Source organism: Gossypium raimondii, chromosome 1, assembly GCF_025698545.1.
Source record: "Gossypium raimondii isolate GPD5lz chromosome 1, ASM2569854v1, whole genome shotgun sequence".
NCBI classification, from domain to species: Eukaryota; Viridiplantae; Streptophyta; class Magnoliopsida; order Malvales; family Malvaceae; genus Gossypium; species Gossypium raimondii.
In genome coordinates, this window is record NC_068565.1 from 3735691 (window position 1) to 3751911 (window position 16221).

The window sequence follows — 16221 nt, forward strand, 5'->3', positions numbered from 1 at the left end:
AAAGTGATAGCTTTAAGTCCTTCGATATTTAGATTCAAGTCCAGCAATGTACAATTAAAATGAACGAGTCTTCGATCTTATCATCTGCTGCGATTATTATTTATATTTGTAAAATAATTTTTCTTTCAAAAATAATTATTGATGGTATAAAAATAATTTAAGCATAATAGAAAAATTAAAATCAAAATTTCTACTCTCTATTAATATAACCAAATCATTGTTTCGTCATGGTGGTGGGAAGCTTAAAAGATTCCCGCACTGACGTGCAATCATTAAACCAAATGTCAACTGAAGCAGACCTCCTCTTTTATCTTCAACATTGGTTGATATTGAAGAATTTATGCTGTAGAAAAAGGGAAAGGTAACATCGTCTTCCACGGTAGCTAATTTTGAAAAACTTTATAATTATCTGATTTGAATCGCTTTTCTGTTCTTTAGGCTTTGAATCTTACTGGCAGCAAATTGGTAAAATCAGACGCTTTGCAACTTTTGTCAGGTAAGCTTATCTTTCATTTTAAAGGCTACTTGAGATTAATCTGAGTTCATCACTTGTTTCAGCTATGGGTTTTGAGGGAATTTCAAATCTCACTTCACCTCTTTTGAGTTTCCTATCACAACAACCTCAGCTGTTATAGCTTTTGTTTCACCTATTTTGTTGCAGCTATATGGTATTTCACTTGATTTCATAACAATCTTATCAAAATTTTTAAGGCAGTATCAAGATTTCCAGAATCAAAATTTTCATATTTCTAATAGATATAAAATTTCTTAAAAGCATTAGATATTTTAAAATACTGAAATTTATAACATATTAAAATTTTTAAGGGAGATTATTAGATTTATATAAGACGATATTAATGTTGGGATTAATACACGCGGTTCTTGTTGGTGACTTGGTGCCTGTTTTCCCTAATTTTATCTTCAGAATTTTCTTTTTCCTGCTCGTGTGTGTTCCAATCACATGTACCAAATTTTCTAACACTATAATAATATTTTTAATTGCTATAAAAATTTCTAACCATAATCCAAGATTTCTAATGGACTACCAATATTTTTAATCGATATCAAAATTTCTAAGAGTACCTTTCAGTATACCAAAAAATCTAACCAAATACTGAAATATATAAAATGATACTAATATTGCCGATTGAGTCTTAGCTTGATTAGTATAGATATTATTACTAATACGGGAGGATGTGGATTTGAGTATCTTTGAAGTGCATTATCATTATATTTATGGGTTGAGGAGAAGCTATAGATAATTTACATCAAATTTTTATGAGTGTTTTCCCAAATTAATCCGTAGATCTTTAAATATTTTGGTATTAACTTATCCCTTCAAAACTATTGGTATTACTTAAAAATTTGGTACACCTTAAAGAAATTTTGGTACCCTTCAAAGATTTCAGATATTTTAGTTTCCTTTCAGATTTTTGTATAGGATATATGAACCAAAATTTGATCCATACTAACAAATTTTGGTGTTATAATTTTCATAATTTCATTGAAAATAAATTGTGATATAAGAAGATTTCCTAATATGTAAAAAAATTGTAACACATTAAAAATAATAATTTTGGTGCATCAAAAATTTTAATACGTAAAAGAATAAATTTTAGTTTATTGGTAAACAAAATTTTTAATCATATACTAACATTCTATCGTAAACCAATATTTTTAAAGTAATACCAAAATTTTAACATTAAAAATATTAAAATTTTTAAGGGTACCAAACTTTCTATTGTAGTATTAATTTCTAAAGGAATACCAATATTTCTAACACGATATCAATATTTTAAAGGGATACCAAAATTTTAATACGGTACCAAACTTCTAATACGATACCAATATTTTAAACATATACCCAAATTTTAAATGTAGTACCTAACGAAGCACTAAAATATTTAAGGAAATAATTGGATAACCGACAGATTTTATTTTATATGAAAACTTATGGTAAACACTCTCAAGGAAGCATGCTCGGGAATCTTTGGAGTAAAATATTATATCTAAACAAGAAAGTTACTTGTATTATTAATACAACTTTAAAGTTTTTAGACATGTAGTACGTGTTATTTTGATTTAGTTACATAATGAAGACCCGTTATGCTAATGGGATTGTTTTAATTAGATTTACTGCGATATTTTATTCATGTTTCCTCTTTTATATTAGTAGTGAATCTTAACTATATATCTAACCTTTTCTAAAGTCAATTCTTATTGAGAACCGTTAATTATGATGAGATTAAAAAAGTGTGTTATACATGTGTGTATGGCATATATGTACGCACAAAAAAATAAGTGCGACTAATGCATGTACTTATTGTTATTGCATTGCAGAGTATTTGCTCAGTTATGGATCTTGTAGGACCAATTTTTGATGTGCTAAATTGCCTAAGAGATCCAGCATGTACATACATAGATCAACATAGAAATCTTGAGGAAAGGATGAATGATCTTCGAGCAAGAGTAGACCAACTAAATGCTACCAAGAGAGATGTGGGATTGAGAATAAAAGAAGAACTTCGATGGGGAAGACTTTTAAGGGAAGAAGTAGAGAAGTGGATTCTTGATGTGCAAACCATAAATGATACAATGCGGGACATTAATGAAAGAATGCAAAATGTGTCTTGTTTTTCACGTGCAAGCCTTGGAAAACGAGTTTCCCAAACAGTTGAAGAAGTGGATAAAATTATTGAGCGAGGCAAGTTCACTGAAGCTCTAGTAATTAATGATCCATCTACTGTTGGAGTGGCTTTTCAATTGGAACATTTAGAAGGTGAAACCATGGTGAAATCAGACATTTGGAACTATTTGATGAGTGATGAAATTGGAATGATTGGAGTTTGTGGAATGGGCGGCATCGGGAAAACCACTATCATGAAGCATATATACAATCAACTATCGAAGGAGATTAAACCTTTGTTTGATGTGATCATTTGGGTCACTGTTTCCAAGGAACTCAACGTCACCAAACTGCAACAAGACATAGCAAATGGTATGAATATTGGAGCTCTTCCAGAAGTTGAACCAAAGCGTGTATCAGTGTTAATGGAGGAATTGAGACGAAGAAAATATGTATTGATCTTAGACGATGTTTGGGAAAAGTTCTCTCTGGCGGAAGTAGGGATCCCTAAGCCGACATCTAGCAATGGGAGTAAGTTGGTATTAACTAGTAGATCGATTGATGTTTGTAGATCTATGGACTGTAAGATAGTCAAAGTGCATCCACTTTGTAATGAGGAGTCCATGAATTTATTCTTGGTTCATACCGGGCATGGGGTTCTAAAGGTTCCATCTTTGGAACAAATTTTGGGCGATATTGTTCGAGAGTGTAATGGGTTACCCCTTGCCATAGCCGTAACAGCCGGGAGCATGAAGGGAATATATGATATTGCTGAATGGAGGAATGCAGTAAGGGAGTTACGTGACCATGTAAGAAGTGTGAAGGGTACAAATGATGAAATATATAGGCGATTAAAGTTTAGTTTTGATCGTTTAGGAGATTTCAACATCCAAAATTGTTTCCTTTATTGCTCATTATATCCAGAAGACTATATAATTCCAAGGATGGAATTAATAGAATACTGGATAGATGAGGGATTTCTTGAAATCGGGAGTCGAAAACAATCATATGATAGGGGTGATACTATATTAAATAGGTTGGTAAACAATTGTTTGTTGGAAAAAACTATAGGAGGTGTGAAGATGCATGATGTAATGAGAGACACAGCATTGTATATCAAACATTTGGGCTGTTGAAGTTGGTCAGCATGAAGCCAACACTCGATTCCATACAGGCCATGAAGACCAAGCAAAGCTGGAACAGATGCAAGGGCTGCTGATGCAAGCTCATTTTGTTCATTTTGTTATATTTAGTTGATGAAATGAGTGTTAGTTCATTTCTAACTAAGTTAGCTTTCTGATTGATGTAATTAGCTTATGTATGAGCTGTAAACACAGTTTTGTATAAGTTTACAAGCTAAGATTTCAAGTTTCTATGAGTGGAGGTAGGTAATTACTTGTTGATTTTGACAAGCCTTATGCTTGAGTTATGTACTGGCTTCAAGCCATTGTTTTATGTATGAACCAAATCAGTTTTGTTCATCAATATTCTCTCAAATTTCCCCAGCTTATTCTCTTCTTTCTTTAACTCGAAATTGTTTGTTTGCTCAGCAAGTTTCGAGGCTTGCTCGACAAGATACTTGCTGAGTCTGCTTGATTCTGTTGTTGCACCAACAATTGGTATCTAGAGCTTATTTCTTAAGGGACCTGTTATACAAATCCATGGCTTCATCAAGCTTTTCACCAGCTGCACCTCAAGTATTCAATGGAGAAGGCTATCACATATGGGTGGTCAAAATGAAGACTTACCTGCAGGCTTATGATCTGTGGGAGGTGGTCAACTCGGATGTTGAACCAGAACCACTTAGAGGCAATCCAACAGTGGCTCAGATCAGGCAGCATGCTGATGAGAGGACCAAGAGGCACAAGGCCATGTCTTGCATTCAGAACTCAGTGTCAGATGTGATTTTCACAAGGATTATGGCCTGTGAATCACCAAACAGAACTGGGATAAGTTGCAAGAAGAGTTTCAAGGACAGAGAGGACAAGGCGACAAGCCATCTTGAATTTGAGGAGAGATTTCGAGAATTTAAAGATGAAGGAAGAAGAAACTGTCAAGCAATATTCTGACAGGATTATGGCTGTGGTTAATAGCATCAGGCTCCTTGGAGAGCAGTTTAATGAAGCTAGGATAGTGGAGAAAGTAATAGCAACTCTGCCTGAGAGGTATGAGGCAAAAATCTCATCTCTCGAGGACTCAAGGGATCTGTCCACCATTTCCCTGACTGAGTTGATCAATGCTCTATATGCTCAAGAGCAGAGGAGAGCAAGTAGTGGAAGAGCATCAAGAAGGTGCCTTTCGAGCAAGGACAACATCGCCTACAAAGGCAAGAAGGCACGGAGAGACAAGCCAAAGAATGATGTTTGAGAAGAGAAGGTCAAACTTGCAAGCTTTGTAGAAGGGTGGTCATCCGAAGAAAAATCTTGGTTCAATCCAGATCTTGTGTGTCAGCATTGTAAGAAGAAGGGTCATGTTGAGAGAGTTTGCAAGAGCAAGACCAAATCAAGACAGAACCAGTCTCAACAGATGAAAGCTGAGGCTCGAGTAGCTAAGGAGGACAGTGACCAAGAGGAGCAAGTCTTTCTTGTGTCATGCTCACCGCTCAGAAAGGCTCTCATCTGGTTGGCTCCTAGACAGTGGATGCACCAATCACATGACACCTGATGCTGCAATCTTCAAGTCTTTAGACAGAAACTGTAGAACCAAAGTCAAAATTGGTAATGGGCACTTTATTCAAGCTGAAGGCAAAGGTGATGTGCTGATATGCACTCCACAGTGCCAAAATGATCTCAAATGTGCTCCGGTGCTCGAAATTGATGAAACCTACTCAAAGATAGCTCAATTGTTGGAGAAAGGTTACTCTGTGGTGTTCAAGGACAAGCGATGCCAAATCGGTGATCCAAGTGGATCCAAGCGATGGCGATCCCTATGGTGATAAGAGCTTTGTGGTTGATGGACAAAGAAGTCGACATTGCCTACATGACCACATCGATGAATCTAAGTTGTGGCATCAAAGGTGGGACATGCCAACTTCGGATCGATGGCGAATGGTCGAGAAGACTGGCTGAAAACTTCATCAACTCGGTGGACCATGATGATGTGTGTGAAGTGTGTCACTAGGAAAACAGCGATTGCCATTTCCATGAATCAAGCCCGAGAGCCTCGAAAACTCCAACTGGTGCACATCGATGTGTGTGGCCCTATGAGGACGAGTCACTAAGTGGAAACAGTATTTCATCTTGTTTGTTGATGATTTCTCTAGATATTGCTGGCTTTACTTCTTAAAACAGAAATCAGAAGTGGCCACTGTGTTTTGGAAGTTTAAAAGCCGCTGAGATGAAACAGTTGCAAGTGAAGACCATAAGGTCGATAATGGGACCGAGTACACCTCACTCGGCCCAAGCCTTCTGTGATAAGGCAGGCATCAAACACCAGCTTACCAACACTTATACACCTCAACAGAATGGTGTAAGTGAAAGGAAGAATAGGAGCTTAATGGATATGGCCAGGTGCTTAATGATTCAGAAGAATCTGCCTAAAGCACTATGGGCAGAAGCAGTTAACACTGCAACATACATTCAAAATAGACTTCCAACCAAGGCTTTGGATCAGAAGACTCCATTCGAGGCCTGGTTTGGCTTCAAGCCATCACTGGCTCATCTGAAGGTCTTTGGATGCATATGTTACACACATGTACCTGCTGTTAAAAGGGACAAATTGTCTGAAAGGGCTCGACCTGGTCTTCTGGTGGGCTACAGCACTGTTAAGAAGGGCTATAGGATCTTGGATCCTTCAACAAACAAAGTGTCGAAGGCGAGGATGTGGTATTTGATGAAAGGTCATGTTGGGCTGGAAAGGCATGAACACGAGGAAGTTTCAAGAACTTACTGACAAACCAAGTCGAGCGAACAAAGTGTTCTGAAATGGACATTGATGATGAACCGTCGGAGGAACAAGATCAATGACCGAGATTTATGAAAGGGCTCATATAGCCATATTTGAACCAAGTAACTTTGAAGAGGTCAAGCTCAACAAGAGTGGAAGCAGGCAATGGCTGAGGAGATCAGCATGATTGAGAAGAACCAGACCTGGGAATTGGTTGAAAGGCCAGTCAAAAGGAAGGTGATTGGGGTGAAATGGGTGTACAAAGCCAAGCAGAATGCTGATGGAACCTTGAACAAACTGAAAGCAAGGTTGGTTGTCAAGGGGTTCAGTCAGAGGTATGGCTTGGACTACCTGGAGACCTTTGCACCAAGTGGCTGTGCTCGACACCATCGATGCGATTGCCTTAGCACCCAATTTCGAATGGAAAATTCATCAACTCGATGTGAAATCAGCCTTTCTGAATGGTTTTTTAGATGAAGACATCTATGTTGAACAACCACAAGGGTTTGAAATAGCTGGGAGAGAGCATATGGTCTACAAATTGAAGAAGGCCCTATATGGCTTAAAACAGGCTCCAAGGGCCTGGTACAGCAGAATCGATGGCTACTTGAGTGATCTGGGATTCAATCAAGCAAGAGTGAGCCAACATCAGTATGTCAAGAAGCAAGGGACACAAACACAACTCATTGTGTCCCTATATGTTGATGACCTGCTGGTGACAGGAGGAGATCGAGCAGTGCTGGTTAATTTCAAGACCAAGATGCAAGAGGTGTTTGAAATGTCTGATCTTGGGAGATGTCCTATTTTCTTGGAATGGAGGTGACTCAAGCACGAATGGGATATTTTAAGTCGAAGAGCTTTGCCACAAAGATTCGACCAAGTTCTCCATGCAAAACAAAAACCAACTAAAACACTGTTGTTGTTGGAGAAAAACTATCGAGCCAAGGAGATTTTGAGAAGGTATGTGAAACTACCTCTGGAGTCTAGTTGGTTGTTTGCTATACTTGACCGCCACTAGACCGGACATAATGTATGCTGTAGGATTGCTCTCAAGGTTCTTGCATTGTTGCAATGAGAAGCATTTCAGTCGCCAAGAGAGTGCTCGAGATATGTCAAAGGCACTTTGGACTATGGCTTAAGGTACAAGCAGGAAAGGAAATCTAAATCTAGTTGGGTACACCGATAGTGGTAATTTGGATCGATAGATGACATGAAAAGCACCTCGGTATGCTTTCAACCTTGGTTCACTATGTTCTCTGGAGCTCGAAGAAGCAAAGTCTGGTGGCACAATCTCTGCTGAAGCGAGTATGTGGGCAGACAGAAGTCTCATCAACCAAGCCATTTGGCTTAGGAAAATCTGGTGATTTGAATATGGATCAAAGGGAAGCAGAGATCTTCGTGACAATCAATCTATCGTTGCAATTGCCAAAAATCACATGTTCCATGGAAGAACAAAGCATTTTAGCATTAAGCTATATGTTGTTCGAGAAATGGAGCAAGCTCAGAAGTGAAGCTAATTCACGCAATTCAGAGGACCAACTTGCGAGACATTTTGACTAAAGCCCTTAATGTCACAAGGTTTGAGCATTTAAGAAGAAAATTAGGTGTTTGCACCATGCTAACCAAGGAGGAGTGTTGAAGTTGGTCGGCATGAAGCCAACACTCGATTCCATCTGAGCCATGAAGACCAAGCAAAGTGGAGCAGATGCAAGGTCATTGATGCAAGCTCATTTTGTTCATTTTGTTATATTTAGTTGATGAAATGAGTGTTAGTTCATTTCTAACTAAGTTAGCTTTCGATTGATGTAATTAGCTTATGTATGAGTCAAAACACGCTTTGTATAAGTTTACAAGCTAAGATTTCAAGTTTCTATGTAATTAGTGGAGGTAGGTAATTACTTGTTGATTTTGACAAGCCTTATGCTTGAGTTATGTACTGGCTTCAAGCCATTGTTTTATGTATGAACCAAATCAGTTTTGTTCATCAATATTCTCTCAAATTTCCCCAGCTTATTCTCTTCTTTCTTTAACTCGAAATTGTTTGTTTGCTCAGCAAGTTTCGAGGCTTGCTCGACAAGATACTTGCTGAGTCTGCTTGATTCTGTTGTTGCACCAACATGGGCCCTCGTTTTATGGTAAAAGCTGGCATCAGATTGAAAGAATTACCAAGTACGCAAGAGTGGAAAGAAGATTTTGAAAGGGTTTCATTCATGATGAATAAGGTATCAGACATTCCTCCAAGCTTGTCACCCAATTGTGAAAATCTTTTGACATTATTACTGCAGAACAATAAGTCCTTGGGAAGGATTTCAGAATCATTCTTTCAGAACATGCATAGTCTCAGCATTCTTGACCTTTCTTATACCAATATCCAACAATTACCAAATTCAGTGTCAAATTTGGAAAAGCTTAATGCATTGGTGCTTCATGGATGTGAAATGTTGAGATATTTGCCTTCATTAGAAAAGCTTAAGGCTTTGAGAAAGCTGGACCTCCGTGATACAAGTATTGAAAAGGTGCCTGAAGGTTTGGAAATGTTAGTAAATCTAACATATCTTGATTTAGCTACCAAAAGCTTAAAGGATTTGCCAATCGCAATCCTTCCTCGGCTTTCCTATCTGCAATGTTTGATTTTGTACGTTGAATCGTATACTGTAAAAATGGATGGATTGGAAGCAGCAGGTTTAAGGAAACTAGAGATATTTGAAGGGCGGTTCAGTGAGTTGCTAGACTTTAATACATATTGCAAATCTATAAAAGGTCAAAGACTCGCTTCTTACTTGCTTGTTATGGCCCCAGCCGAAGCTAAGTTTGATGTCAACGAGAGACGCCAACTATTAGAGTATGATGGTTGTAGGGTCGAAGCCCCAGAAGTAATGAAAGTGGTTGTGGCAGACAAAGGTACGATCAAATCAAATCCATATTACTCATTTGTGTGTAATGTGTTGGGTTCAAATTTGTGGAGGCACACCTAAGAATAGTACAACTCTCTGTTAATGATCAAGTAGCATAATCTTTAATATTTAAGAATGTTAATTAAAGAAGTGAAACAGCAATGTAATGATTGATTAGTTATGTCTCCACTTGTACATGATAATAATTATAGTTGTCCTATCAAAATTTGAGTTTGACTTTTGTGAGCATGTCGTTTATTTATATACTCATTTTTAATCATTGAAGGTGTGGAATCTGTGTCCTTTGATCTGGAAAAAGTACTAGTGAAAGGGGTTGGTGTGTGGGAAACTGTCGAATTTAAGTTGCGACAACATGGCTATTATGGGGTCATTTCTAAGGCTGAAAGTTCACAGTTTCCAGTTTTTTTACCCAAGAAGGAAGTAATTTTAAGTGGATGCCATATCCAAAAGGAAGATCCAATGGTGCTCCCAACTGATCTTAGGGTTCTGAGAATTTCTAAATGCCACAATGTGAGAAGCTTAAACGATATCTCATTGTTCTTCCTGCAAACAAATGAGTTGAGGTTGTGTTCAGTTGAAGATTGTAAAGGGATGGAATCCGTGCTGGACTTGTCATCATCTTCCTCGCCATGCAGCTCATTTGAGAAGCTTGAGTACTTGTGGCTTAAAAGGTTGGATAACTTGCGTGTGCTTGTTAAAATAGAAGCATCAGTTTCTATTCCCAAGTCACAGCCTCTGCCAGGCATATTTTCCCCTCTTAAATCAATTCTGATCAAAGGATGCTCAAACATAAAGCAGTTGTTCCCATTCGAGTTAGCCCATGACCTCCAAAACCTAGAGAAACTGGTGGTTTGTGAGTGTTGGCAAATGGAAGAAATAATAGGACCTAAGAAAGAGGAAGAAAGGTCTGAAGGAAAAGGAACAAAAGCTCGCACGGAATTCAGTCTTCCCAAACTAAAGAAGTTAGTATTGAAGAACTTACCAATGCTGAAGAGCTTATGCAGTTCAAGTGGGACAATGATATGCAAGTCTCCTATGGAAATTCAGGTACTGGAATGTAGGAATCTGAAAAGGATGCCTCTCTATCCTTCTCCTTTCCATGACACAGACCAATCAACTACTTTCTTTATCGGAGTAATATACATATATCCGAAGGAATGGTGGGAATCAGTAGAGTGGGACCATCCCAATGCTAAGCAGGATCTGCTACCTTACTTGGTAATGCTATAGCGCTACTGGAAGCCTTTGTACTTGATAATAAACTTCAATTTGGAGTTAATAAATCATGTTTGTACTTTGATCATCTTGATTTTAATTAATTTGCATCATTTCATTATTTGATTGTAAGTGTATTTTCTCATCTTGCGAATTGGAATTAATAATCTATAACACTCTAAACATGGCCTAGATGTTTAGCCCAAGTCCGGAGGGTTACATCATCGATACTCAAATACCACATATATATAACACAATAAAACTGAACCATACATCGCATAATGTCCATCACAAAGATTAGTTAAGTAAATAATCTTCCAAAAGTCATATTTCATAGTTTACCAAAATTCCTAAAGTAGTATTTGAACAAAAGATAAAAGCTTGACCGAGCTCCCGCAGCGTCGACCCATTCAAGACTGAGAACCACCTGAAATCCAACCAATAGTAAAGTGATTTGTAAACTCAGTGCATAAAGAAGTTTGTTTAAATAGACACATTTATCATATAGTGTCTTTATTCAAAGATTCGATCTGGTAACAGAAGCATTTCTAGTTCAAATTTGAGGCAAATTAATTACAGATGCAAAAACAATTCCAATTTCTTATACAGAACAGATCAGAGTCAGATGCAGATATTCCTAACCCCCATCCGCTACACACCATCTTCGGTCATCCCAACACACCAATAAAGGCGTTCAATGCCTAGCCAACCCTATACACCATAGATTGTTTGTTTGACATGTTTATAGAAATGCAGCTTAGCTGCTAGATTGTAATGCAACGAAGCGTCAGAATCATAGTTATACTTATGGTGTCTTAGCTACTAGTTTAGAACAAATTACTTCCTTCTTCACAATATCTCAGCCCCTGTAGACACAGAGTACAAATATCCACTATGTATTCAATTATTTCAAATTGTTTCACAAGTAGATAACACAATTCAATATCAGATTAAGTATCACAATGCACATACAGGTATGGAATTCATGCATAAGTCATAAAGTATCATAGAGTTCTTATTCAGTTAAATTCAGACTATTCATACCATGGGGACGTCAATATCAGTCTTAAGTAACATTTACGGCCTCAAAAATGGCTTTCGGGCCTTTTTTATACACCACACTACCTGGACACATGCCTACATGACCAGGGCACACGCCCATGTCCTTGCCCATGTGGTTTTAAAACATAAATAAAGAGTTATACGACCTGGACACACAGCCGTGTCCTTGCCCGTGTGATTCACACGGCCTGGGCACACGTCCATAAGCTATCTCGTGTGGTCCTAAGTCAAAAACAGGGAGTTACGCAGCCTAGACACATACACGTGTCATTTGCCCGTGTAAACCCTATACTAATATTACCAGACATGGTCTGAACACAAGCCCATGTGCGTTACCCATGTGGTTCCAAATTGATGAACAATGAGTTACACAGCCACCCACAGAGCCTGCCACACTGTCATGTGGGGTCAACAACCACTATTTTCGACGACCGAAACTTGCAAAAATTAAGGTTTTCGGCACACACTTGGTCTCGCTTTGACAGAAAAACAATGCAGAGACTACCCGAAACTTAATTAACCATTCGACAGTCAATCAATTGACTAAAACGACTAGATAACACAAACGTTAATACTCAATCAATTATGCCAAATAAATCGACACCAAGAAACTTTCAACAACGAATGCTTTCCGACGATTCAACAGTGCTAAATCGGCACAACACATGAATGGTCACTTCCCTCCGTACTCACGCCTAAGGGAACAAAACAACTAGTTATCAAAAAGTTTAAGTAAAATAATCAAAGCAATCCCAATTTAACAATATAACAAAAAACTAACAAAACTTCTTAAAAGTTGAAGGATTCCGACAGAACTTACACAGAAATCTCCCAATAACGTAAAGGTCTCACTAATTTCCGATATTCACTTGTTGAACACAATCAAAAAGGTGAAGAAGAAGGGGAAAAAAATTTTAATGATGTTTTTGTCTTAACTACCAACGTAACAAAATTTTAATGATGTTTTTGTCTTAACTACCAACGTACTTTCGACAACAAGCAAAAATTCTTCTAATTCTTATAGTGGGATTCAAACTCAAGACCAAACAAAACATAAACAAATGATCTTAATCAGTGAACCAATAGGCTCATTCTTAACATAGATTTGTACAGAATTACACTTAACTATGTACTGCATGGATAAGGGTTGTTCTAAAAGAATTAAACTTTTAACTATGCAACTCGAGCTCCAAACTACAAACACAATAGCAAAACACAGAACCACAGATACAAAATTTTAATTACTACAGATTCTCACAATTAATTTCTCAAAATTTTGGGGCGTTACATAATCTAAGTTGTTTGATTTTCTCTTTTTTAATGATTTTGCCCATTTTGTGAGACTCATATCAATTATATTTTTTTACAAGATAAGTCCCTGAAAAGATTGAAATAGGGTAAAAGGATTGCTGGGATTTCAATTTTATGTGTATGGATCATATTATTCAATTTCTTAGGATTAGAGCTCATTTATTTATTAATACTAGATTTATGGCACACCTAATAATGCAAGTTTGGTTACAATGATAAAGTTAATTCACATCATGCGTGAAGTTTTAAATTCAAATCTCTTTATAGTTCATTTTATTAATTTATATTATATAGAACAAGACAAAAATACTCTCGTAAAAAAACTTAAAATATATATAGAAGTGAATATTTTGATAATTTCATAATTAAATTGATACATAGTTGACTCGTGACACCAATTAAAAAAATATCTAAAATAAGTATATAAATAGATATAGATGATAATTATAATAATAATTTAGGCATTAATTTCAAGGTGTTGTTATATCCAATACTCAGCACCAAGAGGCTTTCAAGCTATGGAGAAGGTCCAAAACACTATCTACTCCTTGCATCTGATGGTGGGTTCATGTTTAGACTGCTTGCTTTATATAATCTTTGTAAAACTTAAATAGTTAAATTGGAGTGCACCTTTAGACTATTTCTTACACATTGTAATTAAGGTAGTGTTTTTATTTTTATTTTTTTAACATAACTACGTGGTGAGTTACGAATAACTTATAAAGATAAATCTTGTGAAGCATATGTAAGTTTTGCATGCAAAAAGAATTTTAAAGAGTTACGAATACATCATAATAATATTTTTAAGATATTCTAATTATTAATTGTCAAAAATAAGATATCAAAAAAAAGTAATGTTGTTAATGCCATTCAGGATAGATTATTCGGAAATTCCAATTCCGTTTTAGTTAGAAGAATCCATCAACGCTTGACAAATTATAAGACATTGGAGACTACAACATATTCCTCGAGAAGAAAATTAAAATCACAAATAATCTCATTAAGATGGTTCATGACAGGAGAACAAGATTATAATTGTTTGGAAGTTAGTTTTAGAAGTGATGATCTAGTGCAAGACGGTCCCACAAAAGTGACGGTTGGCTAGAGTCAGGTTTCTCTAAATCGTAAGTCTAAAATCTAAGTGGAGCTGGTGGTCGTAGGCGTCCTCTTCCACTATAACTGGCTTATTCTATTCAAGAAGGATCACCTAAAAGCATAGGATTGAACCAAGGAGGACCGAGATAACCGGAGGCTGGAATCTCTCAATCAAAAACTCTCTTTTCTCAATTATGTTTCTCTTTACAATTTCAATTTCAATTTATACAATTTCAACCCCTTCATATTTTTAATTCTATTTTTTTGTTTTTTTCCAAATACGTCGCTTTTTCTTGGGCACGACTGTGCTCGGGATCTCGAGGAACAAGACGTTGTGCAAATTCAGTCCCTGAGGATTTGACCCTACATCCCTTATACTATTCTTTTTCGTTATTTCATTGGGATAGGTTATTTTTTGTGCTCTCAACGACACATCAATATTATAACAATAGAGGACCAAATTATGTTACATTAAAAACGTACATAGATTAATTTTTAAATTTCAGCATAATAGAGGGACCAAAACTAAATTTGACTTGTTTACTAATATAATAGGGTAAACTACACTACAGTTCACCAACTATTGTCCTATTTGTTTTTTATCACCCTACTATCTTTTTTTTTAAATTTGGTCATCTAACTATTGCACCTTTTCTTTGTTGGTGACCCAACTATCAAATTTTTTTTTTAATTTGGTCACCCAATTAATCAAGATTTTTTTTTGTCTATTTCCATTAAGTGTCGTTAAATATTTGACGAAAAAATGATATGATAATTAAAAAATTAGTATAATAACAAATTTAACTCTCAATTTACATATTATATTAATTTAGTCATACTTTTAAAAAATTAATCCTCAAATTTTACCTTTCATCTTTCACTTCCCCACCGCTACAACCATAGTTTCCGCCACCTTTCTCCTAAAAGATATTTTAAAAATATATTCAAAATTTACAACTGCATGTGAAAGCACCGTTGAATTTAAAGCTGAACTCAAATGGTTAATTTCATGAAGTTGGTTTGATCCAACAGTTGTACAAAGCTCTTCCAAATGAGTTTTCTGTTCTGTAGAATTTGTGATCAAACATTATTTTGGTTTAACACCCATGTAGGATTCTATATGAAAGACATCTAATAAAAGAATATATTCATATGTTTTTAAAGCACCTTGAAAGCCAACAAGATAACGAGTTAGCACCGTTGTAGGCCTCTATAATGATGAACTAATAATGGAACAAAATCACGGATGAGAGGACAGGTTAGCCAACACTGCCTTGGTTTCTTTTCTTTTTTTCTTTTTTTTTTTTTTGTTTAATCGCTAACTCTTCCTTGGTTGTAAAAGAAAGTTGTTTTTGGTATTAATATCTAACCTATTTAAAATTCCCCTAGTATTAATTAATATTGGTTAATAAGTTGGTGGCAGACAAAGGTCGGTGGAGCTCAGCTAATACCTACTTTCCACCAAAGCTGTCGACAGCTATGTGCAAACTCAGGGAAAACTTTTTTTTTAGAAAAAGTGTAACAATTTAGATCTGGTCTAGACGTTATTGTCGAATTCAAAAATGTCACAAGGAATAGGTTTTGAAAATTGAGTTGTTTCGATAAACCGTTCAACTTTTATTACTCATTTTCATTCATGATTATTACTAAAAATGTCATAAAATTAGTTCATTTGTCAAATCACATATTATAGCAGAGGTTTAATAAAATCGATACATTTTGGAAATCCAGTTTGTATTTTTAGCAAAAAAAAACCTTTATTTGTGTAAACCCGTCTTTTTCATAAAACATTTTATCGAAGCAGCAAATTATCAAACAAACAAAAAATCAACAGTTAAAAATAGGGGTGAGCATTCGATCGAATCAAATTGAATCGAATCGAAAATTTTCGAGTTAATCGAGTTTTCGAATCTCATTTTATCATCCTAACTTTATTTGAAGTTTTCTCGAATCAAGTCGAGTGAGATGGAATTCGAATCGAATCGAATCGAATATATTTATTCGAGTTAAATTTTAAAAAATAATTTTGGGTCCTTGTAACCACTATCACCCATCATAATAAAATTTGTCCACCTTAATCAAATTTTTATTAACTTTCATCACCTCATAATT

At 36.0% G+C, this 16221-nt stretch overlaps 1 protein-coding gene across 1 annotated transcript; it reads left to right on the top strand.

Annotated features, from left to right (window-relative positions):
- Positions 1-211: 211 nt before the first annotated feature.
- Positions 212-10656, top strand: LOC105786662 (putative disease resistance protein At4g10780). Its single transcript, XM_052628566.1, has 5 exons — positions 212-361; positions 439-496; positions 2341-3745; positions 8636-9448; positions 9731-10656. The coding sequence occupies exons 3-5, from the start codon at positions 2356-2358 to the stop codon at positions 10654-10656; spliced, it is 3129 nt and encodes a 1042-aa protein (XP_052484526.1). The 5' UTR covers positions 212-361; positions 439-496; positions 2341-2355.
- Positions 10657-16221: the final 5565 nt, after the last annotated feature.